The sequence below is a fragment of the Marmota marmota genome, unplaced genomic scaffold (genome assembly GCF_001458135.2).
Source record: "Marmota marmota marmota unplaced genomic scaffold, marMar, whole genome shotgun sequence".
Lineage (NCBI taxonomy): Eukaryota > Metazoa > Chordata > Mammalia > Rodentia > Sciuridae > Marmota > Marmota marmota.
In genome coordinates, this window is record NW_025999977.1 from 36,009,638 (window position 1) to 36,035,936 (window position 26,299).

The 26,299-nt window shown below is 34.3% G+C and overlaps 1 protein-coding gene across 4 annotated transcripts in view; it reads right to left on the bottom strand.

Annotated features, from left to right (window-relative positions):
• Nucleotides 1-26,299, bottom strand: part of Spast (spastin) — a 58,857-nt gene that overhangs the window by 5,652 nt on the left and 26,906 nt on the right. For all 4 annotated transcript variants that reach the window (XM_048804576.1, XM_048804577.1, XM_015479791.2 and 1 more), the window contains 12 exons: nucleotides 22,668-22,855; nucleotides 21,902-22,035; nucleotides 21,377-21,470; nucleotides 16,615-16,689; nucleotides 15,871-15,942; nucleotides 12,361-12,436; nucleotides 12,032-12,123; nucleotides 11,461-11,540; nucleotides 8,686-8,728; nucleotides 6,446-6,525; nucleotides 3,214-3,284; nucleotides 1,328-1,368 (listed from right to left, as the gene is read on the bottom strand). In XM_048804576.1, the coding sequence (XP_048660533.1) occupies nucleotides 1,328-1,368; nucleotides 3,214-3,284; nucleotides 6,446-6,525; nucleotides 8,686-8,728; nucleotides 11,461-11,540; nucleotides 12,032-12,123; nucleotides 12,361-12,436; nucleotides 15,871-15,942; nucleotides 16,615-16,689; nucleotides 21,377-21,470; nucleotides 21,902-22,035; nucleotides 22,668-22,855 (1,046 nt within the window). The remainder of the gene's footprint in view (nucleotides 1-1,327; nucleotides 1,369-3,213; nucleotides 3,285-6,445; nucleotides 6,526-8,685; nucleotides 8,729-11,460; nucleotides 11,541-12,031; nucleotides 12,124-12,360; nucleotides 12,437-15,870; nucleotides 15,943-16,614; nucleotides 16,690-21,376; nucleotides 21,471-21,901; nucleotides 22,036-22,667; nucleotides 22,856-26,299) is intronic.

Genomic DNA, 26,299 nt, shown 5'->3' on the forward strand with positions numbered 1-26,299 from the left:
ATGCCAGATGGTGACAATTCCCTTTATTCTGCTGGTTTTTCCAAAGGACAGAGTTCCAAAATCATGCATAAAATGGCTATTTCCTCATCTTCAGTCTAAGGGGCTAGAGTACCTATCCTGATCAATACCAGCGGGAGTAATGTGTGGTAAAGAAACAATTCATACACAATCTTTACTTTTTTAGTACAAAAATAATACTGTGGAGAGCTGGGGATGCAGCTGTGCTTAAACATGCGCAATGCCCTAGGTTTGAGCTCCAGCACTGTGGAGGTGGGGGATAAAGAGAGGCTACAAGACAAGTGAGGGCTTTCTTGAGTAATGTAGTTGATTAAATTGACAATGTACAAGTTGCCTAATCAGGCAACCTCAATTTTACTTAAGCTTGAAGAAAAAAGACTGCCAAAATGCACTCAAATATACTCATTCTCTATGTTAACACTTCACTGTCCCTTCAAAAGCTGTTGAAACTTGGGCAATAAACAAAAAAATCTCTGGCAGAAGAGTTACAAACATATTTCAAGCCTGCTATAAATAATTTGCTCATATAACTATAACCATCCTGCATATCTCATGTTATATTTTGCTTGCAAGTGTTTCCAAAGAAATGCTTTAGTGTCTTAATGAGGTAGCCTTCCATATCAAGAAATTACAATAGTAATTTTTTTGTTTGGTACCAGGGATTGACCCCAGCGGCATTTAACCAGCCCTTTTCTGCTTTTTATTTTGAATCAAGATCTTAATAAGTTGCTTAGGGCCTTGCTAAGTTGCTGAGACTGGCTTTTTTAGTTGTGGTGCTGAGGATTGAAGCCCAGTGCCTCACTCGTGCTAAGCCACAACTGAGCCACAACCCGAGCCCTGTGGCTGGCTTTGAACTTGTGATCCTCCTGCCTTAGCCTCCTGAGCTACTAGGATTACAGGCCTGTGCCACCATACCCAGCACAATAATGACTGTATTGTTTTTTAGTTGTAGATGGACGACTGTATTGTTTTTTAAAGAAGGATGAAAAGATTGTAAAACTAACAAAATGGAACATTTTAATATAGAGGTTAATTAAAATCATAGAGTACTTTTCATAATGTATGGCATCAAGTTTTCTATAATTTTTGTTCGATATTTACATTACATTATTTGATAAAAAAATTAATGACTACGTATATTTTTGACCATTACAAAAAAAAAAAAACATAAGATACTAATTTCACAGGCCCCATATTTTGAAATAAAGCAAAGTTAATTTTTTCTGATCAAATAAATGAAAAAACCCTAGACAAATAAAGTAAGACTTACAGAGGAAAATCAAAGAAAAGTAATCATAAAATAGGATACCTCACTGGCAGACATATTCTTCACCTGTTCTGGTTTCAGTTCTGTAAAATGTAAAAGTTAGATACTTAAAAAAATAAAAGATTTTTAAGTTTAAATGGCTTAAGGGCAATGCCAAGTACAATGGTTTAATAGTATGTTTAATAAATCATTTTATTAAGAGAGACATATTAACATTGAGAGCATATGCAATTTATAAATGCTTAGAAATATTCCCTCTTAGAGGTAAGTAAATAGGAAGGAGGCATTTGATTTCTTGCAAATTGCCCGTGAACAATAGAGTTCACAAATCTGAAAATTAACTTAATTCAACTTGTTTTTCACAAAAAGATATTAGTCTGTTTTCTTAAACCTCAAATTTTTGTCTGCTTTAGAATAACAGCTACAGTGTTCTAAAAAACTTAAATGATTTATACATTAGCTACTATTTCTGAGTCTACTATTTGAACAAGATTTCATACCTCTTGTAGTAAGAAAGTTTGTTTACTCAGTTTCAAAATATACATATAAGGTTATATATATGTGTATACAGACACACAGTTATATTTATTATTTTTAAAATAGCCTCTCTTAATCAGTATTATTCCAATTCACTGGGAAAGATGTGCTATAATTAATTGTATCAAATACTATAGTTTCCCTTTATGCATGGGGGATGCATTCCATGAGCTCCATAAATGCCTTAAATCTTGGATTATATCAAACTCTATATATGCTTTTTCTTATACATAAATATCTGTGATAAAGTTTCAATTATAAATTAGACACAATAAAATTTTTAATAATAATAATCAAAAAGAACAATTATTATGACAGTATAGTGTAATAAATTCTATGCATATGGTCACTCTCTGTCTCAAAATATCTTATTGTGCTCTGTAGAGTTTTCAAACCACAGGTGATTGTGGGTAACTGAAACCAAAGATAGTGAAACTATAGATATGGGGAACTATTGTAAAGCAAAACATTTTGACTAAAGATAACATCTTTTTCCTTCAGTTTCCTTCAGTTTTACTTTCTTAAAAGAAAAAGACTAGAGATATATCTAGTTCTCTGAAAGTTTCGTGTTCTTTGTGCTGTTTATCATCATAGCCAATGTGAGTGCATAACTGAGTACATCATCCACTCAGTGCCAAGCTGGCTGTGGAAAAGCAGCTGAGAACATCTACTTTCAAGTGTATCATAGTGAGTTTAACCTAAACTATAAAGAATCAGTTGTGGTATTCAGAAATAACAAATTATTTACTTGAATCAAAACAGAACAAGGAATGATATATTACGTAAAAATTCAGACACATTAATTTCAAATGATATTAGATTACTAAAATGAAAAAAGAAAACAGACAAGAACGTTTTCCCCTTTATTATTACTTTTTGCTTGCTTAAAAAAGTTTTCTTGGGCTGGGGGTGTAGCTCAGTGGCAGGACATTTGCCTAGCATGCAAAAGGCCCAGGAATATATCCTCTGCACGGCAAAATAAAAAGTTTTCTTTTCCTTTGAGTTCCTCACTCTCTACAAATTATCAAGAAGTAAAACTTCTTGTCTAAAACGGGTAATATTCTACTGACTCATGGACTATTTTCATATATTAGCTGTGAGCTAAGAATGGTTTTACATTTTTAAAAGTTTGTTGTAAGAGAAAAGACAATTATGATGACTATGCAACAGAGACCAGATGTGGTCCACAAAACCTGAAATATTTACTATAAAGTCTTTTCTGAAAAACTCTGTTGATCTCTAGTCTAAAAACTAATCGGTATGAAGTTTTCCACTGAGACAGCTTTATTGCTTTCACACTGATAATAAAAAGGATCTCTGGGTAGAGATTTTTTAAATCTCTAAAATGGAATAGTAAATAGTTCAAATGTTTCAAGCTCCTGTACACATACCTCGGATAGGACCCAGTGCTGCATCTTTTGCCAGAGCTGTTAGATCACTTCCTGAGTATCCATCAGTCATTCTGAAAAAAATGGAAGGAAGAAAGAGTAAACCATTTTCATATCTGCAGATTAAAAATCTCCATATAATAAGAGGATATAAATGATTCTGCCTTTTTCAGCAAGCTTACAGTTAGGTGATTTGATTTTAAGGGAAGAAAAAGGCCCATCTGCTAAATAAAAAACAATTTACTACTGGTTCCTTATAACACTTCTAATATGCAACATTAAAACCATTCCTTTAGATTAAGGCATACTCTCCAGGAGGTCCAGTGGAAAACTTCATACACATCACCTGGAAAGGTAAAAACCACTGGTGGCCAAATGACACATAACCACAATTATTTTTCTGTAAGTTAATTAGTCTTATTTATCTCCATGTGTATCATGTGTATCAAGCTTTTTGCCATTGTCTTTTTCTTTTCCTACATTTAATGAAACCTACATTTCCTACATTTCATTAAATGTAGAAAAAGACAATGGCAAAAAGAGACACATCTGAAAAGGATGCCACAATACAGTAAGGATGCTGGGCAACCAAGAGATTGTTGAAGGGAATTAAAACTAGGGAATTAAGAAACAAAGGCAAAGAGGAAAATAAAATAGGAGAAAAGTATTTACTCATCAGGTACTATGTTAAAACAACTAACAGATGAAACATTATTAGTAGAATTCTTCATTGAAATGACAAAGGAGGACCTCTATATTCTCAAGTATTTAATTTATTCTCTTCTCATAGAGGAACTCAGAGCTCTTACAAAAATTACTCACTATTCACATATTTGTTAAAATTTTAAAATTACTTCATGATATTTTTCAGGGACTAAAGTTAATGAGTGAATTTCCTATCTCCAGTTCTACTTAAGTCCACTGTAAAACAAACAAAAAAGGTTAAGATATAACTTAATGTAATCAGTCTCTTGTGCGCCCTCTCCTCAACTGGGCCCAACCTCCGACTTGCTATACAAATCCACCTGAGCAAGAAACTTGCTAAGTGAATTCTGAAAATATACTTCACCCTTTGTATCTGACTACTCTTGATACTTAATCAGCCTGGCCTGCCTTCAGCAAGAATTCCTTTTACTCATGATGTTTCCTGTTAGTAATTTTCCATCTACTGACCTCCCTACCTTGCTTCTTGGCCTTTGTTGGTCACAGTAAATTATAGAAAATAGTTCTTTAGGCATGAGGCTGTAGCTCAGTGGCAGGACACTTGCCTAGCATGCGTGAGGCACTGGGTTCAATCCTTAGCACCACATAAAAATAAACAAATAAAATAAAGGCGTTCTATCCATCTACAACTACAAAAAAAAAATTGGAAAAAAACCTTAAAAATAGTTCTTTAGCACTAGCATTATTCAGACTTAATCAGCAAAGGAATTTTTATACATGGATTGATGTTCAGGCAGTAATATAATTTTTAAAAACTATTTTTTCCTTTATCTTTTTGGTGCTGGGGATTGAACCCAGGGCCTTGTGCATGTGAGATAAGTACTATACCAACTGAGCTATACCCCAGCCCTAAAAACTTTTTTTAAAACTTTATTTTTGGGGCTGGGGATGTGGCTCAAGCGGTAACGGGCTCGTCTGGAATGCACGGGGCGCTGGGTTCAATCCTCAGCACCACATTAAAAAAAAAATAAAGATGTTGTGTCCGCCAAAAACTGAAAAATATTAAAAAAAAATTCTCTTCTCTCTTAAAAACAAAACAACAACAACAAAAAGAACTTTATTTTACTTGTCTACTTTTTTATGTGGTGTTTAGGATCAAACCCAGGGTGTCACAAATGTTAGGCAAGCACTTTGCTATTGAGCTACAACCCAAGCCCCAGTAATATAATCTGACTCAATTTTTATGATATTAACTTGAGTTTAACATTTAACATTAACATTTGAACTCTTTGCTATCTAAAAACATTCCCATTAGAATTATAAATCCTGATTAATTTTAAAGGAGATTATATTTAAAAAGTTGAGCTGGAACCATATTCCTTTAATATGATTAGTAAATTATCTAAATATTAATAATGTTAATCCCTTTCTAAATAAAAAAGTCTTCTTACCATCTTAAAAAATTTTTTTAAGATGTATAAGTTTTAAAAAGTATTCTACATAATTCAAAAGAACAGTTTATAGTTTATGTTGGTCTGAGTAGTTACAAAATGTTTAAAATTTTTAAATTACTTTAGTACCATTTATAAGTTTTATTTATAAAAAAAAATAACATCATCATTACATATTTAGGCCAAGTCGAGTAAAACATAGACACAGGGGCTGGGGCTGCATCTCAGTGGTTGAGTACTTGCCTAGCATGTGTGAGGCGCTGCGATCAATCCGCAGCACCACATGAAAATAAATAAATAAATAAATAAACAAACAAACAAATAAAGCTAGATGTTGAGTCCATCTACAACTAATATTAATATATATGTGTATATATATATATATATATATATATATATATATTAATTACACACACACACATACACATATATGAAATTTAGATACCACATATAGAGGAAGAAAAGCTAAGATAGTAAGGAGATACAGGATGAGAAGTTTTTCTGATAATTACTTGTTTTATATTTTAGCTTATATATAGAAAGAGAATTTCTCTTTTTTTTCTAACTTTTTTAAAATTGTATTTTTGAGTTGTAGTTGGACACAATATCTTTATTTTATTTTTATGTGGTGCTAAGGATTGAACCCAGGGCCTTGCACTTGCTAGGCGGTGCTCTGCCACTGAGCCACAACCCATCCCCTAGAATTTTTTTTTTTTTTCCTCTTTTGGTACTGGGGATTGAACCCAGAGGTGCTTTACCACTGAGCCACATCCCTAGCCCTTTTTTATGTTTTATTTATAGACAGGATCTTGCTAAGTTGCTGAGGCTGGCTTTGAACTCATGAGCCTTTTGCCTCAGCCTCCCAAGCTGCTGGGATCACAGGCATGTGCCACTGTGGCCTGCTAGAAAGAGAATTCTTAACCTCAAAAATAAAAAAAAAATAGGCATTGGAGTTGTAGCTCAGTGGTAGAGCATTTGCCTAGTGTATACGAGGCACTTGGTTTGGTCCTCAGCATCATATAAAAATAAATAAATAAAATAAAGGTTAAAAAAATTAAAATAACAATGAAAACAGTAAACTTATAAAAATTAAATAAGATAAACCAAATCAAATTACTCACCTAGCAAGTTGTGCTAGTTCTTTTTGCGTCAGTGGGCTTCCTTGTTTACATAACAGATTCTTAAGTAAAAGTAGTCTGGTCTGAAATGAAATTATAAAGAATGATCACTACAGTCAAAATTAATAATTCTTACTCAATAAGCTAAGAATTAACAATATAATGTCCAGGAATCAGATTCAAATCCTGTCACATTGAAACCTTATTCTTATCCGTTAAACATAGTTAAAATTAAGTTTTTTTATTTTATTTATTTTTTGGTACCAGGGATTGAATTCAGGGGCACTCAAGAACTGAGCCACATCCTCACAGCCCCATTTTGTATTTCATTTAGTGACAGGGTCTCACTGAGTTGCTAGGCCTTGTCATTGCAGAGGCTGGCTTTGAACTTGCGATCTTCCTGTGTGCCAAGGCACCTGGCTGGAATTTAAAACTATTTTTAAAGGAGCAAAAAGAAAGACCAGTAGAACAAGAGAGAAAAATATGAAGATGGAAGGAAACTGGGGCAGGGATGGGGAGAGAAATAAAATTCCTTGCATTATGATTTTGTCAAAATGAATATAACTACTACATATAATCACAATGCTCTAATAAACAAAATACAATGTGATTTTTTTTTTTTGGTACCAGGGATTGAACTCAGGGGCATTTAACCACTGAACTGCTTACAGCCTTGCTTTTGCTGAGGCTGTCTTTGAACTCAAGATCCTTCTGCCTCAGCCTCCTAAAATGCTAGGATTACAGGTGTGAGCCACTGCACTGGCCACATTGTTTGTTTTTAATTTTTTTTTTTTTTAGCTGTAGATGGGCACAATATCTTTATTTTTATTTATTTATTTTTATGTGGTGCTGAGGATTGAACCCAGTGCCTCATGGATGCAAGGCAAGTGCTCTACCACTAAGCTACAACCCCAGCCCCCACAATGTGTTATTTAAAGAAAAGGTCTTTTGAGACAATTCAAATAAAGCACTAAGAATGACAAGTATCTGAGCTATACAACCGTAATTTATTTATTTATTTTTAGAGAGAGAGAGAAAGAGAGAGAGATTTTAATATTTATTTTTTAGTTTTCGGCAGACACAACATCTTTGTTTGTATGTGGTGCTGAGGATCGAACCCGGGTCGCACGCATGCCAGGCGAGCGTGCTACCGCTTGAGCCACATCCCCAGCCCTACAACCGTAATTTAAAAAAAAATTTTTTTTTTTTAGTTGTAGATGGACACAACACCTTTATTTTGTTTATTTACTTTTATGTGGTGCTGAGGATCAAACCCATTGCAACACACATGCTAGGCAAGCATTCTACCGCTGAGATACAAACCCAGCCCCATGCCCATAATTTTTTAAAAACGGTTTTATGTAAGTATGAATTTATATACCATAAATTTTATCATAATCAATGACATAAGAAATTTACAGGGTTGTGCAATCATCACAATAACACAGTCCAGAACATTTCTATCACTCCAAAAAGTTCACTCATGGCTGTTTGTAATTAATCCCCATTCCTATCTATCCCTTGTCCTAGTAAATCACTGATTTGCTTTTATGTGTCTAGAAATTTTACTTTTGTGGATGTGTCATATAAATGGAATCATATAATATGAAATTGTTCGCACGTGGTTTCTTTCATTTAACATAATGTTTTTGAGTTTCATTCACATTACTGTATATAGCATATATGGCTAATTCCCTTTATTGTTAGTGTGTATACGCTACATTTGCTTATCCATTTAACAACTGATGAGCAGTTTTTGACTATTATTAACATGGCAAAGCTGCTATAATAATTCCTGTTCACATTTCTTTGTGTGAATGTTTCCACTTCTCTTGGGTATTTTTTTTTGGGGGGGAGGGGGCAGTACTGGAGATCAAACCCAGGCATACTAGGTAAGTGGTAGAGTTCTTGCCTAGAACTCGCAAGGTGCTGGGTTCGATCCTCAACACCACAATGAAAATAAATAAATAAAATAAAGGTATTGTGTCCAACTACAACTAAAAATAAACAAACAAAAAATAAATAAAAAGGTAGGTAGGTGGAAGGAAGGAAGGAAGGAAGGAAGGAAGGAAGGAAGGAAGGAAGGAAGGAAGGAAGAACAAAGGAACAGGAAAAGTAATGGGAAAGGAAACTGAATTAACTACCAAACTGTTACAAAGTAGCTATACCATGGACTGGAAAACTCAATATTATCAAGATGGTAGTTTTTGTTTATACTAATAAAAAGAAGTTCGGATACATACCTCTTCATTTGGTAAAGACACATATACCCGTTTGATGAAACGCCTAAAAAAAAAATAAATAAAATTCAAATATTTTGAATTTAAAGGTAACTCAGTTCAGGAAAAAAATGATAGGAAAAGGCTTTAATAGTGAAAGTAACTGAACACATAATAGTAGTTATCAACATAAAAAGATATTTTTAGTTATTTTTTTAAAAAACCATATCACTCTGGTTAGCCAGGCTCAATGGCACATGCCTTATAAATAAATAAAGCAACCTGGGAGGCTGAAAAATGAGAATTGGCCTTGGCAACTCAGAAAGATCCTGACTCAAAAATAAAAAGGGATGGGAATAAAAATAAAAAGGGATGGGAATAAAAATAAAAAGGGTAGACTGCCTCTGGGTTCAATCCCTAAAAAATTCTCTGGTTAATGTTTAAAAATCTTTAATCAACAAATGGCTAAGGGACTGGAGTGGTGGCTCAGTGGTAGAGCACTCGCCTAGTACGTGCGAGGCGCTGGGTTTGATCCTCAGCACCACATAAAAATAAATACATAAAAGTATTGTGTCCAACTACAACTAAAAAAAATTTTAAAAATAAATGGCTAAGTCAGCCATTCATTTAGATGTATGTTTTTAATAGTAATAATGCACAATAATAATAACAACAAACAACAGCTGGGAGTGGTGGCACATGCCTGTAATCCCAGTGGCAAGGAGGCTGAGGCAGGAGGATTTTAAGTTCACAACAGTGAGGTACTTAGCAACTCAGTGAGACCCTGTCTCTAAATAAAATACAAAATGCAACTGGGGATGTGGCTCAGTGGTCGAGTGCCCCCGAGTTCAATCCCAGGTACCAAAACAAACACACACACACACAAAAAAAGATTACAGGAAGAAGAATGGAAACTTCATCATCATCATTCTAGGTTAACAGTTATGGAATTAAAAAATATGAAGTGCTACTGTAGTGGTAAAAATTACACTAACAAAGGAAGATACACAGAGGATCTACTATTGCAGATAATGGACATAACTGTCCAAACATCAAGTTTTCTTTTTTTTTTTTAATATTTATTTTTTAGGTGTAGATGGACACAACACACTGCCTTTATTTTTTTTTTATGTGGTGCTGAGGGTCAAACCCAGGTCCCGCCCGTGCTAGGCAAGCTCTCTACCGCTGAGCCACAATCCCAGCCCCAAACATCAAGTTTTCAATGAAAACAGAGACATCATACCGTGAAGGGAATAAAACCACTCCCTATTATTTAAGTAAGCATGTTCGGCCTACCTCTGCAGACCATGAGAACTGATAACACAAGAATGTAAGGAAAGACTGTACAAAGAAATTGAAAGACACATTACCTTTGTAAGAAGGCACTACCCACTTTGGCTGGATGACAAGCTGTTTTGTTGTCATCAATATTATTCAGTTGAAGAAGAATAAATCAACTCTCTCTCTTATTTATACACACATACCCTTCATCATCAGGTAGGGCTTCACTATGACTGCCTGTTAGCTCAGAGTATACATGGGACAGCTCAAGATAACTCTTACTTCTCTAGCCCTCACCCAACAATATCCTTACAAAAGTAAGTTTTCTAAGAAAACTCCTCTTATCCAAAGAAAAATAATAAGCAAAATGGAAAAGTCAGGGTTCACTTAAAAAAGAAGAGGAGAAATCTTACAATAAACAAAGTAGTTAAAATGAAGAACATGCATAAGATTCTGTCACACAGCAAATTAAAATTATGACCAAATATATTTTCATAGAATGAAATAATTTAATGAAAAAAAGTTGTGTTTTTTTTTTTTTTTAAACAAGAGTTTAAGGAAATGGATACAAAGGCTCAAAGAAGTAAGAAAAAACAAGATGCAAAATAGGGTAGATCAGGAATGCAAAGAAAAAAGAAATCACCACAGAACAGGTTATAACAAGTTATAAAAGTAGTAGCAGGAAGGAGAATAAATACTAACTCAGTAAGAAATAAAGGCAACAAACTTGGGGAAACAGAACAAAACAAAAAAAGTTCAAAAGGAACAAAAAAAAAATTACAGATACAGGGACAAAGAGATGCAACATAATACATAATTTACATGCAAAAACAGAAAAAAAAAAAACACCCAGAAAAAAATTATTAGGAAAAAAAAAGTTAAATATAGTATTTAAAATAAATTTCAAAAAAAGGGAAGTTCCAAACTATAAATTTAAAGAAACAATGAATCCCACAAATAATTAACAGAGACCAATTAAACTTAAATGGTTGAGAATTCTATCTAGTAAAAAGAAAAAAAAAATCAAGTTAATCTATAAGTGTGAAAGAAATGAATCTATGTAGACTTTTACACTGTGACATCCAATCCTAAAAACAATGGAGCAATGTTATAAATTATTTGGAAAACAAAAAGCAGGTCTAAGAATTTTATGCTGAGTCAAACTGTCTTTCCAGTAGGAGGGGAATAAATTTGTTCAAACATACTAGACAGTTCTCATGAATCCTGCTATAATCATGAAGCCCAGCAAGAATCAGTTTTGGAATTTAAAGAAAATTTAATGACATCCAAAAGAATTAAGCAATTTGCTTAAACCATAAAGTAAAGACTAGTTCTCCTCATATTATCCCATACATGACCACAAACTCCTTATTTAATTGATAACAAGAGGCCAGGAGGTAGCATAGGAAGGAAAATAATTTAGTCTTAAAACCAAGAGTAATGAAATAAGAAATATGAGATAAACACATGAGTAAATATATGTCATAAACATATGTGTTTCCACATCAATATCTCTACCTGAGAACAGCCTCATCAAGTTCTTGTGGCCTGTTAGTGGCACCCATTACAAGTACTCTGTCATCTCCAGCAGACTGTACCTACAACACCAAAAAAAAGATTTTCAGTACTTTTAAATAAAGTAATGAAAAAGAAAAATACATACATATTTCTAATTGGGATAATTTAATAGGAATACACACACAAAAAAAACTCTGCCACATTAAAAATATCATAGCTGCCTGGCACAATGGCACATGCCTGTAATCCCAGTGGCTTGGCAGACTAAGTCAGGAGAATTGCAAGCTCAAAGCCAGCCTAGCTAAGCAATTCAGTGAGACCCCATCTCTAAATAAAATACAAAACAGGGCTCAGTGGTCAAGTATCCCTAAGTTCAGTCCCCAGTATCAAAAAGAAAAAAAATCATAGCCATGTGTGGTGCCCTATAATCCCAGCAGCTCGGGAGGCCGAGGCTCTTAGCAACTTAGCAAGATCCTGTCTCCCAATAAAAAATTAGGACTGGGGATGTGGGTCAGTAGTTAAGCACCCCTGGGTTCAAACTCTGTTACCAACAACAATGATATATACTTACACCATCAAATTCTATTAGAAATTCAGTTTTTAGACGTCTACTAGCATCATGCTCCCCTTCTCTTCTTTCACATAAAAGGCTATCAACTTCATCTAGGGGAAATACAAAGAGAATACTTTAATAAAAGGCCAATATATGTGATCATTTACAAATCTAGTTCATACTTAAGTTATTAACATAGTGTGTTCTACTGAATTCAATACGTAGTCTTCAACGTCACCGTTCTTTAAAACTTTTTCCTTCTGAATAATCTTTTCTATCATGCCTCTCATATTTGGAAAGAGGAATATCACAAGTATTCAAATAATTTAGCTGGAAAACATTCTCACCTATGAAAATTATAGAAGGCTGAAGTTCTCGAGCCACCGCAAAAAGAGCTCTCACCAATTTCTCACCTTCCCCCACCTAAAAAAAAGCATATGTATTGTTAAACAAATAAAAACGCAACACTATTCCAGTTCTTTAAATTTCATTATCGACAATCTAGAACTCAGTACTTTAATTTCTCTTCCTCACAACTAAAGATATGGTACAAGGAACTGGGAGTACTAGTGTGTGTAACTGAACTGTACCTTATAATTTTAGAAGAGACTATTTACCTAATTGCTAAGCTCTCCTTCCTATTTAAATACCTTCCTTCCTTATTTATTTATTTCTGTATTGTAATCGAATCCAGGGGTGATTTACCACTGAATTACACCCCCAGCCATTTTTATTTTTTATTTTGAGATAAAATCTCACTAAGTTGCCTAGGTTAGCTTCATACTTGTGATCTCCTGCCTCAGCCTCCAGCATTCTACTTCTTGACCAACATAGTGATTCTGAAAGTGTTCACTTTGTGACAGTTCACTGAGCTGTATATTTATGGTATAAAAACACTTTCCTACATGTATTCAATAAACAAGGTTAAATAAAACTTTAACATATTAAGATACATACGTAACTGGTTTTTGTAGAAAAACATCTAGTTTAATAACATAAATGCCCACAATTATGAGGAAGTTTCTGCAAAAAGTTTTCTCAAGATATATCATAAGAAACAGAAGGTGCACAACAAGAAATGACTCTAAGTCTTGAAATCTGAGATCCTGTCTGAGGTAAAATATTTAGCTTTTCTTACACCCTAAGCATACTGACAAACTGGTATGAGACCATAAGAAGATAACTAAGAGAGGAAAAAAAGCAGATGTAACACTAAATTCCTTTATGTATAAAAGGCTGTTTCACAAAAGAAAAGATTTTTGTTACATCCACTTTATAATTTTTTTTGGGGGGGGGTTACTGGGGATTGAACCCAGAGCCATTTAACCACAAAGCCACATCCTCAGCCCTTTGTAATTGTATTTTTAATTTAATTTTTTTTGTAGTTGTAGATGAACAGCATGCCTTTATTTATTTATTTTTTTATGTGGTGCTGAGGATTGAACCCAGTGCCTTACATGTGCAAGGCAAGTGCTCTGCCACTGAGTTACAACCCCAGCCCATTTATTGTATTTTATTTAGAGACAGGGTCTCCCTGAGTTGCTTAGGATCTCACTAAGTTGCTGAAGCTGGCTTTGAACTCATGATGTTCCTGCCTCAGCCTCCTGAGCCACTGGGATTATAGGTGTGTGCCACTGCTATAATCCACTTTACAAAAATTAGAAAATACATATTTCAGTTGGACATAAGAAAAAATGTATTGGGTATAACTGGCCAAATTATGGTCTAGACATTTCAACCTTCCTAAAAACAACCTTGCCATGGAATAATTATCAGGTTAGGGGATAAGATCATGGACTTTACATTGTTTCACAATTCATGAAGATGAAAGAAAACAGACTTGAAACAAATATGAATAATCAAATGGCAACATCCAGAGATATGAGAGAGAGAGAGAGAATTTTTTAATATTTGTTTTTTAGTTTTCAGTGGACACAACATCTTATTTTATTTTTATGTGGTGCTGAGGATCAAACCAGCGCCCCACACATGCCAGGCGAGTGCGCTACCGCTTGAGCCACATCCCCAGCCCCCAGAATCTTATAGGTAATGTTTTTTCATCAAAGATTTATATTTAAGTAAGTTTGTCAAAATACTTTCAACCACAAAGATTTTGATGAGGATCAGAGACTAATATGTCACTGGGTACCAAACAGAAAAGGAAGGGAAGGGGAGAGAAAGACAAAGCAGTATAGGCTTTGATAGACTATCTACTTCACAGTTTTGCAATACACTGGTTCTATACACGAGAAAAATTATTCTTGCTATGCCCTGTAGTTATGACTGCACTCCCCAAAAATGAACTGAGCTCTTCTTTGAACGTCACTATACGATCAGTGGACAGTAAATGGATGTCAAGTATATCTAAAAAGAGCAACAACAAAAAGATTTTTAAAAAAAGTGAAATGAAAAAGAAATCTAAATCATAGGGTAAAACAATAATGATTTAAAAACATGGAAAATATTGTGTTACATTTTAGTTCAAAATCAGAAAACTAGAAATACTCAGTTTAGGTCATTAGCCCATCTCTTCTCACACCGTCACTTGAAGTTTAAGTATAAAGTGATGGTATAAGTTATGGGTTGAACTATGTTCTCCCAAACCATGCTGAAGTCCTATCCTCAGTACCTATAAAAGTTGACCTTATTTGGAAACAGGGTCTTTCTAGATGACCAAGTTGGGTTGAGGTCATTAGGAGCAGAACCAAATTCTGAATGACTGTATCCTCATACAAAGTAGAAATTTAAGGGGTTGTGGCTCAGTGGTAGGGCACATGCCTCACATGCCTGAGGCACTGGGTTCGATCCTCAGCATCACACTTAAAAAAAAAAATATATATATATATATATATATAAAAAGATATTGTATTCATCTACAATTTTATGGCTGGGGTTGCAGTTCAGTGGTAGAGTGCTTGCCTTGCATGCATGAGGCCCTGGGTTTGATCCTCAGCACCACACAAAAAAATTAATAAATTAAAAAAAAAAAAAAGATATTGTGTCGTTCTACAACTAAAAAAAATAAAAAATAAAAGAAGAAAGTAGAAATTTGAGTACAAAGAAAGAAAATAAAGAAAGGGATGCATCTATTCAGGCATGGTGGGGCATGCCTATATTCCAAGTGAATCAAGAGGTTAGGCAAGAGGATTGCAAGTTTGAGGGTAGTCTGGGCAACTTAGCAAGACCCTGTATCAAAATAAAAACTGAAGGGGCTGGGACTGTGGCTCAGCGGTAGTGCACTTGCCTGGCATGTGTAAGGCCCTGGGTTTAATACTCAACACCGCACATAAATAAATAAAGGTCTATTAACAACTAAAATAATTTTTTAATACATAAAAATATAAAATAAAAATGGTTGGATATATAGCTCAGTGGTAGAGCATCCCTGGATTCAACTGCCAGTACTCTCCCTCTCTCCTGCCAAAAAGTAATGAATCCACAAGCCAAGAAATGCCAAAGATTGCCAGCAACATACCAGAAGCTAGTAGAAAGACATGTTAACACATTCTCCCTCATAGTCCTCAGAATAAAGTACCTCTGCCCACACTTCGATCTTAGACTGCCAGCCTCCTAAATCTAAATCTATAAGGCAATACACTTCCGATGTTTAAACCAGCCAGTTAATGGTACTTTGTTATGCAGCCCTAGCAAAGTACTACAGTATTTGAAACACAACTCTAATTTTAAAGAACCCTAACATTGCATACCAACTTTCTACCTTGAAGACTACCATTCATCATATATAGATTAAAAGATTCATAGAAAAATATTCTGTAAAATATTATCATTTATACTTAACACAGTAACATTTGGATGTTAACTTACAAACATGACAATACCAGCAAAAGAACACTCACATATTTTGAAGTTAAACTTGCAGCACTTATATTAAAAAAGGTTGCATTAGATTCTGCAGCTACTGCTTTAGCCTTTAAAAAATCAGAAGAACAAATACATTAATTCAGTATCTTACTTTAAAAACATAGCCACATTTGATCAATTTAAGTGCTAGAACAGATTCTCTAAAAATATAGGGTATGACACAATTTCCAACATATGGTAATAAAAATGCTTCCTTCTCAGCTAAAAGGAAAAGCTCTGGAAGAACTGTGTCTCTTCCCACTCTTCTTTTCTAAGAGGGAATATATAGCATGGTTGTGGTAGTGGGGGATGCTATTCTCTTCTTTGGTGAAAACACAAATAGCTAAGGGAAAAGTTACTGTTTCCCTAATTTGTCTTTTCCATCTAGAAAAGTGATGCAGAAGAAAGAGGTATCCAGATACTGGTAAAAACTATTGGTAAACGAAATGGAAATAAACAATCAAACTAACTAAAACATACTGATTATTTAAGTTGTTTAGACAGTCAAAAAAAAATGGTTAGAGAGATACTTAGTACACTAAGTTAAGCTATTCTAAAATACCACAAACATTACTGAGGATAAAATAGTTTTCCATTTATTTCTGCTTTGAAAACTAGTTTAAAAATTTAAAGAGAAGATATCATAGCAAAAAGCAATTCATAACAGACTCAGGAATAATAAACTTATATTATCCTTAATATTTCAATAGATTACTCAGTTCTTTGAAAATTTTTCTTACCAGCATTGTCTTCCCATTTCCAGGTGGACCAAAGAGTAGCAATCCTCTGGCAGGAGCTCTAAGCCCTGTGAACAACTTTAAAAATGTGTATTAGTTCACAACTGTGATTCTGAAGACAATTTTTTACAACATCTAAAATGTATCCTAAACAGAAATACCCAAGGCTTTAAAGGGACACAAAATCATTAAGTTAGTATAATTTAAAACAGAAATAAATAAATAAATAAAACCAAATCATCAGGGGCTGGGACTGTGGTTCAGCAATAGTGCACTTGCCTGGCAAGTGTGAGGCACTGGGTTCAATTCTTGGCACTGCATATAAATGAATGAAATAAAAGTCTATCAACAACTAGAAAAAATTAAAAAAAAAAAAAAAGTCATCAGTGACCAAAATAAAAACAGCCTAGTTAAATAAGAAACTGAACATGGCATGTCTCTTTACTTAGAAATTCCACCAAATAATAAATAAATAAATAATAAGTAAGTCATAAATCTTCCAAACAGAAACAGGAAAGAGAGCTGGGGGTGTGGCTCAGTAGTAAACCATGTACCTAGTATGTGTGGGAATTTGGGTTCAATTCCTAGCTCTGTGGGAAAAAAGAAGAAAAGACAGGCATGGTGGTGTACACCTAAAACCACAGCTACTCCGGAGACTGAGGCAGGAAGATTGCAAGTTCAAGGCTAACCTCAGCAATTGAGTGAGAGAGACTGTCTCAAAATTAAAAGGGGAGGTGGGCTGGGAATGTAGCTCAATGGTACAGTGTTCCAAGGAATGAAGGAAGGAAATAAATAAATAAAACTAAAAGATAGGAGACAACAAATTTTTGCAAGACTGAGAACGGATAAAGTGTGGTATATTATTTAGCAGAGATTAATGAGCTAAAACCTAAATACTGGTGTATGAAAGGACACCTAGAAACAAGATATAAGCTGAAGTGAACACAAAACCCTAAAGCTCAGCAATTGGAGGCATCAGACCACAGAAAGCAGTAGGAAGGAAGATAGATGGCCAAAACCAGAAGAACTGAGTCAAAATTAGTAAGAGGAGCAATTGAACCCATGTTCCTGCTTTCTAGCAAGGGTAGTCAGGCAAGTACCAACAATAATCAAAGGAAGCAGGAATTTTAAATTAAATCAAGTATCTCCAACCAGGGTGTATAATATAATCCCAGTGACGTGGGAGGCTGAGACAGGAGGATTGCAAGTCAGAGGCCAGCAACCTGGCAAGACCATCAGCAACTTAGCAAGACCCTGTCTCAAAAGAATAGATCAAAAGGACTGGAGATGTGGCTCAGTGGTAAAGCACCCATCGGTTCAATCTCCAGTTCAAAAAAAAAAAAAAAAAATCAATCATCTCCAGACTAGGGATGGCAGGAGTCAAGGGCAAAACATTACACTGAAAACACTTCATACTGAGAGTGTATGAAATGTTGGCATCCACGGATTCAACCAACTGTGAATTTAAAATATTTATTTTTTAGGTACTGGGAATTGAACCCAGGGTCCTTAACCACTGAGCACATCCCCAGCCCTTTATTTAAAAAAATATTTTATTTTTTAGTTGTAGTTGGACACAATACTTTTTTTTTTTTTAATGTGGTGCTGAGGATCGAACCCAGGGCCTCATGCTTGCTAGGCCAGCGTGCTACCACTGAGCCACAACGTCAGCCCCCCAGCCCTTTTTGATATTTTATTTAGAGACAGGATCTTGCCGAGTTGCTTAGGGTCCCGCTAAGTTGCTGAGGCTGATTTTGAACTCATGATCCTCCTGCCTCAGCTTCCCTAACCACTGAGATTACAGGCATGCGCCACTTTGCCCTGCTTAAATATTTTTTTAAAAAACCTGGATCTGTACGGAGCATGTACAGATGTTTTCATCATCATTATTCCCTAAGCAATGAAGTATAATATTAATTGCATAATATATACATTATATTAGGTATTACAAGTAATCTAGACATGATTTAAAACATACAGGAGGACATGTGTACATTAGGTACAAATTTTATACAAGGGACTTGAATATCCATAGATTTTGGTATCTGGAACGAATCACCCACAAAGGCAGATAACTGTACTTTTAAGTTAAATCATAAGAAATGACTGATATTCAGTTTTTTAAAAAATAGTTTTTCAGTAGTTTTAGGTTAGTAGAAAATACAAGGTTCTCACATAACAAACACTCCCTTATTCCCCATTTCTCCTACATTAAGATCTTGTATTAGTGTGATATATTTGTTACAACTAATGAAACAACTCTGATACATTATTATTAACTAAAGACTACAGTTTACATTAGGGTTCACTTTTTTATTTTTTGGTAATGGGGATTGAACTCAGGGGCACTCAACCACTTTGAGACACATCCCCAGCCCTATTTTGTATTTCATTTAGAGACAGGGTTTCACTGAGTTGCTTAGCACCTCACCTTTGCTGAGGCTGGCTTTGAACTCTTGATCCTCCTGCCTCAGCCTCCTGAGACCTGGGATTATAGGTGTGCACCACCATACCTGGCCAAGTGTTCACTCTTAATGTGGTACATTCTATGTTTTTTTTTTTTTTTTTTTTAATTNTATAATTTTTTTTGGGGGGGGGTTACTGGGGATTGAACCCAGAGCCATTTAACCACAAAGCCACATCCTCAGCCCTTTGTAATTGTATTTTTAATTCTTATCTTTTTGTAGTTGTAGATGGACACAATGCCTTTATTTTTATGTGGTGCTGAGGATCAAACCCAGGGCCTCACACATGCTAGGCAAGTGCTCTACTGCTGAGCCACAGCCCCAGTTCCATTCTATGGTTTTGACAAACATACACCATCATTAAAGAATCATACAAAATAGTTTTACTGCTATAAAATCCCTGGTGGTTCACTTATTTATTCTTCCTTACTTCCCCATGAATCCTTGATCATAGTTTTGCCTTTTACAGAGTATCAAATAGATGCAATCATACAAAATGTAGCCTTTTCATATTAACTTCTTTCATTTACTAATATGCATTAAATAAGGTTCTATGTCTTTTGTGGCTTGGTAGCTCATTTGAATAATATTTAATTGTTGAATATTTCATTATATGGATATACCACAGTCTGTAAACCATTTGCATACTGACAGTGATTTTGGCTGTTTCCAAATTTTGGAAATTACCAAAACAAAACAAAATAAAAACCTGCTAAACTAATGCATACCTACAATCTCAGCTACTGAGGACGATTGAGGTTATGAAGTCAGACTTATATGAAACAAAGCAATACTAGAACCATTACCCCAGCCCTTTTCAGTGTTTAAGAGAGGGTCTGGCTAAATAGCTTAGGGCCTCACTAAATTGCTGAGACAGGTCTTGAACTTCCCCCGACTCCACCCTGTCCAATCCAGTGAACCCCCGCCCCTTATTGTGAGTCAATATCTGTATATCAGAGAGAACATGGCCTTTGGTTTTTTGAGATTGGCTATTTCACTTAGTATAATAGTCTCCAGTTCCATCCATTTACCAGCAAATGCCTCAATTTCATTCTTTGTTACAGCTGAGTAATATTCCATTGTGTATATGTACCACTGAGGTTTCTTCTAATATGACCATTTTGGTCTTGAACCTTTCCCACCTCACTTCCTTCTCTCTACCTTCACTCTAGTGAACACATAGGCAATATATAATTCTTAGAGATGGTTGAACAAATTCATGTCCAAAGGTCATTTACAAGTTGGAAGTGGTGGTACATGCCTGTAATCCCATAGCTTGGGATGCTGAGACAGGAAGATCGAAATTTAGTGAGGCCCTAAGCTATTTAGTGAGACACTATCTTCAAAATTAAAAACAAACAAACAACAACAACAAAAAAAACAGGGCCGTACAACCTTTGCACATTCATTTAAAACTGCATCCTTCACAATGTACCTATGTATTTCCACTAGATGTTACTGAGTCCATAACAGTAGCATGCTCAAGAAGAAAAACCATCCCAAAAATTGATCCTCAGATTTATTTTCTATAATACCAATGGAAGAGCACTAAATATGCAATCTATGAACCGCAAAAACCCCAAACAGTACAAGTATGGAAAAACAATTGCAATAACTCACCTTCCTAATGAGTCTCAAAATATGAGATGAAAGGTTAGATCCTTATACATCATTGGCTAACTCTCCCCATCTATTTAATGATTTAATACTCTAAAATTTTTTTTAAAGATTGTTCTTCAAACTTAAAGAATTATTTTTTATCTTAATTTCTTCTCTTAGTATGATTTTTATACCATAATTTTAAATCTTTCACCTTCATATAAATATTATACCATACTATCCATTTTTCTATAAAAGTTACAAATGGCTTTAGGCCAAGTGCAGTGGTGCATGCCTGTAATCCCAGCAATTCGGGAGGTTGAGGCAGGAGGATCCCATGTTTGAGGCCAGTCTTAGCAACTTAGTGAGGCCTGAAGCAACTTATCAAGACCCTGTCTCAAAAAAAAAAAAAAAAAGGACTGGGGATGTAGCTCAATGACAAAATGCCCTGGGTTCAATCCCCAATACCAGAAAAAAAAAATCAGGGGGTGGCGGGGAGGATTTGGAATTAGGCACTCACATTCATTCTCTTATAATAATAACTTGCCAAATCAGTTGCTAATGATGTCTTTTTAAAAACACTAAATCAACGATTATCCTATATGTATCATTCATTCTAGCATAGCCCAAATATGTAATACAACAACAGATTTAGCAATGAATGGTATTACAAGAAAATGACAATATAATAAAGCCCTTACCTCAGGTCTCAGAGAAGGAAGAATAACAATTTCTTGCAAGGCTTGTTTTGCCAACTCTTGACCAGCTATATCATCAAATTTAACAGCTGTTCCACTAAGAAACAATAACTCAATTAATTTCACAACAGAAATATAAATATTACAATTATGAAATATAAACTCTATGAAGACATTTTTTAAAAATTTTTTTTAGTTGTAGACGGACATGATATAAAACTCCCCAAAATTATTTTTGTTTATTTTTATGCGGTGCCAGGGTCAAACCTAGTGCTTTGTGCATTCGAAGCAAGCACTCTAACACTGAACCACAACCTGGGCCCCTATGAAGACATTTTTATGTTAACTATGAAACTAAAGTTGAATTAATTAGCAAAAATTATTTTCTACATTTATAAATGAAAGCCAGCATAAACATTTGGTATGTAAATCACATAAGGTATTTACCATTTCATTTATGACACATTTTATACATAAAACTTTAATATAGAAACTGTAAAATGAAATACTATAGAAAATAAAACTTACTTGTCCACAATTTCATTCATAATAAGGTTAGCAAGGTTGCTGTCCACATTCCTAAAATTCTTTAAGTCTTTCTTTTTACGAGGAGCAGTTGTAGGGGTAGAAGGCTTATTTGTTCTATTTGTTTTCGGAGTACCCTTAAAGGATATAAAAATTTAATGTGAAAATACAATCTATCATTAATCTTAAAATTCACAGGATTCAAGGTTTAAAATAGGAAAAATTATATAAAACTCCCCCAAATTATATATTTCACCCAAGGTTAAAATATATTCACTACTGAATAACAACTGGCATGAAGGGGGTTTACAAAGAAATTATCCCAAGAGATTTAATTATTATAAAAGAAAAAGGCCCTAGGACAACATAGTCATATAATTTTGATCCTTGTTAATATGTACATAAATTAAAATAATTTTTAAAAATAAACTAAGTGATATATATAATGTACATATTTTATATATGTGTGTGTGTATACACACACACACACACACACACACACACACACATATATATATCACTAATTTCATTCAATAGGCTGGATAAGTGAACTTAATTAAAAAAAAAATGTTCAATTAGGTCCAAAAGGGGAGATAAAAAAGATTTGTTTTTTCATAGTGAGATACCTTTGCAGATTAAAAAATTATATGTTTAACTTTGTGGAAACATCATTTCTGTAAAGTAAGTACTTATAATAAACTTAAGCAAGTATAACATTAAAGTTTCTACTTGTAAAAACACAGCAATTAAAGTTGCTATTCTAGAATACCTTATGAGTGGCAGCTGCAGGACCAGATCCTTGTCTTGCTCCAGAAACCATGGATAAACCACTGCAACTAGGTGCTCTGTGGTGACCGGAAAGACCTGTGGATCCAGTTTTCAGAACAGTTTTTGAACGAGGCAGTGAATTACTAGCATGTGTTAGGGGATCTTTTCTTTTTGGAACAGCTCCACTTTCTGTCAAGGAAAAAGCAAAACCGCCATCATTAGAAAATAGTGGCTAAAAAATTAATAAGGACAAGTAAAAATTTGCAAAACAAAGCTAATAATATTTTTTTTTTACATTCAGAAATATTTAAAAATAAGATTTCAATCAGAACGTATACCAAGGTGTCCTGGTTTTCAGTAGGTGAATGGGAATATAATTACTCAGTTTTTTTCTTTTTTTGATGCATATTCTAATTTTTTTTTATATATAAAGAAATGTATTTCTAAGGGGCTGGGGTTGTAGCTCAGTGGTAGAGCCCTTGCCTGGCATATGTGAGGCACTGGGTTCAATTCTCAACACCACATATAAATCAATAAAGGTCCACAACAACTAAAAAATATTAGAAAAAAAAAAGAAAATATATTTCTATGAAGAAAAAAAACTTCAATTGTGAGGAAAGAAAGAGGGTATCAGGCAAATAAATTTCCCAAATACTTAAGAAACAAGTGCAGTAAAGTCATTAGAAATATGATATACACTAAAAAATAATAATACTTCACTATTTTGGTTCTAAACTTTCATGACTATAAACTACTATGAAAGTTCAGCCTGTGCCCACTATAAGAATTTTCTGAATTAACTGATATTGAAAAAGTATCAATCCCAGTGGCTCAGGATGCTGAGGCAGGAGAATCACCAGTTCAAAGCCTGCCTCAGTAACTTATACAGGCCCTATGCAACATAGTGAGACACTGTCTCTAAATAAAATATAAAAAAAGGGCTGGGGATGTGGTCCTGGGTTCAATGGACAGTACCCAAAAAAAAGAAAAAAAGAAAGAGTATCAAGTTGTGACTTTTAACACACCAAGTATTTTATGTGAAGTACATTTATAGAAAGCCTCTGATTAAGTCAGAAGGCTACCAGTTCTTTGATACTCCCTATATGAATTATGATATAGTGTTAAAATTTTACTGCTTCTAAATAATATTTTTATAGATTTACATAGCAACTGTCAGTGTTTATTAATAGCAATGTTTACTATAAAGATAAACATTAAATCAATGAGCAAATTAGACTGGCCAAGAGAAAAGACAAAGCCTGTTTTATGTCATCAAATCCCTTAATATGGTTTAAAGAAACAAAGCACTCTAAACTAGTATAAGGAATTAGCTTATTTAAATTTATTTATTTATTTATTTTGTAGTTATAGTTGGACACAATACCTTTACTTTATTTATTTATTTTTATGTGGTGCTGAGGATCAAACCCAGGGCCTTGTACTTGCTAGGCGAGCGCTCTACGACTGAGCCATAACCCCAACCCCAGAAATTAGCTTATTTATTTAGAGAACCAAGTAGTTTATCTCAGGTAAACTGTTATAAAATCAAAAAGACTAAATAAAATTCAAATTTTTAAAAAACCTTACCTTCAGGATACCTTCAAATGAGGATCTGAACCTTAAGACTGAATTTTTAATTGGCACTACAGGACTAAAATCAGGACCTCTAAGACAAGTAGAATATATATATAGCATTGAGACAGTTTTAACCATGTACACAAATATTATAATATTACATCAACTTTGAGTCATTCATTTATATTATGATAATCAAATTTGTGAAAATCCTGAGGATCATTATATACCCACTTTATTATCTTGAATTGTTTTTCTAAGACATAAACGTTCATGACTTTTGGAATTATATTAGTCACCACAGGAAGTAAAACCATTCCTAACTCAAGATTTAATTAAACTAACAAGTAGTTGGGCACAGTGGCATACCTCTGTAAGCCAAGCAATTTGAGGTGGAGGCGATGAAACAGGAGGATCTCAAGTTTGAGATTAGCCTCAGCAACTTAATGAGACCATGTCTCAAATTTAAAAATAAAAAGAGCTGGGGATGTAGCTCAGAGATAAAGTGCCCCTGAGTTCAATCTCCAGTACCACAAAAACAAGAACAAATGTATCGAATGGCCAATAAGTATAGTATACTAAATGTAGAAAAAACAAAAAATGGAAATATAGTTTGTATCTACAAAAACAGATTCAATCTACAGAAAAGAAACAGAGGACAATTTATAATAATCAGAAAAAATATATTCAAATGATAAGACAACTCAAAAATTAGGGAATTTGAGAATAAAGTTTATCAAAAGGTTTTTACAGTACATAAATGTAACATTCTGAAAGGTACATTCGAGGAGCTAATTAGATATTGACTCTTGCAAAGAAGCAGGATAGCATTCTAGAAAAGGGAATAACTTAAATAAAAGCCAAGATGTTGGGGGGGAAGGGTAAGACCTCTTTGGAGTAGTACTAAACAGTATTTATTTCAGAGGGGGAAAAAAAGGAAAATGAAGAATTTCTTCAGACAGAAAATATATAGTCCTGGGACTATAAATAGAAATTTCATAGTTGGACTATGAATAAAAATTTCATAGCTAAACAGCAAATTTTTAATTTTAATTTTAGTAACCATACTTTCCAACTTTAGACTATCCATTATTTTCCATTCCTCTTGCAGTGCTGGGGATCAAACCCAGAGCCTCATGCATACTAGTCAAGTGCTCTAGCATTATACCCCCAGCCCCAAGACTTCTCATTATTGTTTCTCAAGGAACACCTATGAGAATGACAACACACTTTTCATCAAACATACCAAATATCATTAGGCAATAAGTATGTTCAAAATGTCCAGGGAAAAGAAAAGCCACTTGTGTTGTAAGAATGAAGGCATTTTTTTCAGATAGAAAGACTAACAGAGTTGCTGGGTGTAGTGGTGCACACATGTAATGCCAGACACTCAGGAGGCTGAGAAAGGAGGATCACAAGTTCAAGGCCAGCCCAGATAACTACATGAGACCCCATCTCAAAATAAAAAAGGGTTGGGGATGTAGGTCTGTGGTTAAGTGCTTGCTTAGTGTGTGCAAGGCTCTGAGTTCAATCCCTTGTACTGCAAAACTAGAAAGAGATAAGAGGATTATTATTTTTCAGCATAAGCCTTTCAATATTTTTGAATCAACTATGAAGTATAATCGTTTACAAATAATGAACTGCATCCATTAAAGTAACAACTTAGAGTTAAAAAAGATATATATTATTAAGATATATTAGTGAAATAGTCACTAAAAATCATGAAATAAAATGTTTCCATCCCAGCAGAAAATTTCCTCATGTTCACTGGTACGCTATTCCTGTCACTTTATCTGCTGGCCCAAGGCAACCATTAATTTGCTTTCTGACACTACAGGAGTCAACTGATTTAGTAATTTCTGTTGACTTAGGGTCAATATCACTGAATCATTCTGTAGACAGTCTCAATCTGTTGGGATTAAATAGCACATTTTCAATTTTCATTTTAGTAACCATACTTTCCAACTTTTGACTATTCATTATTTTCAATTCCTCTTACAGTGCAGGGATAGAACCCAGAGCCTCATGCATACTAATCAAGTGCTCTACCACTGCTAC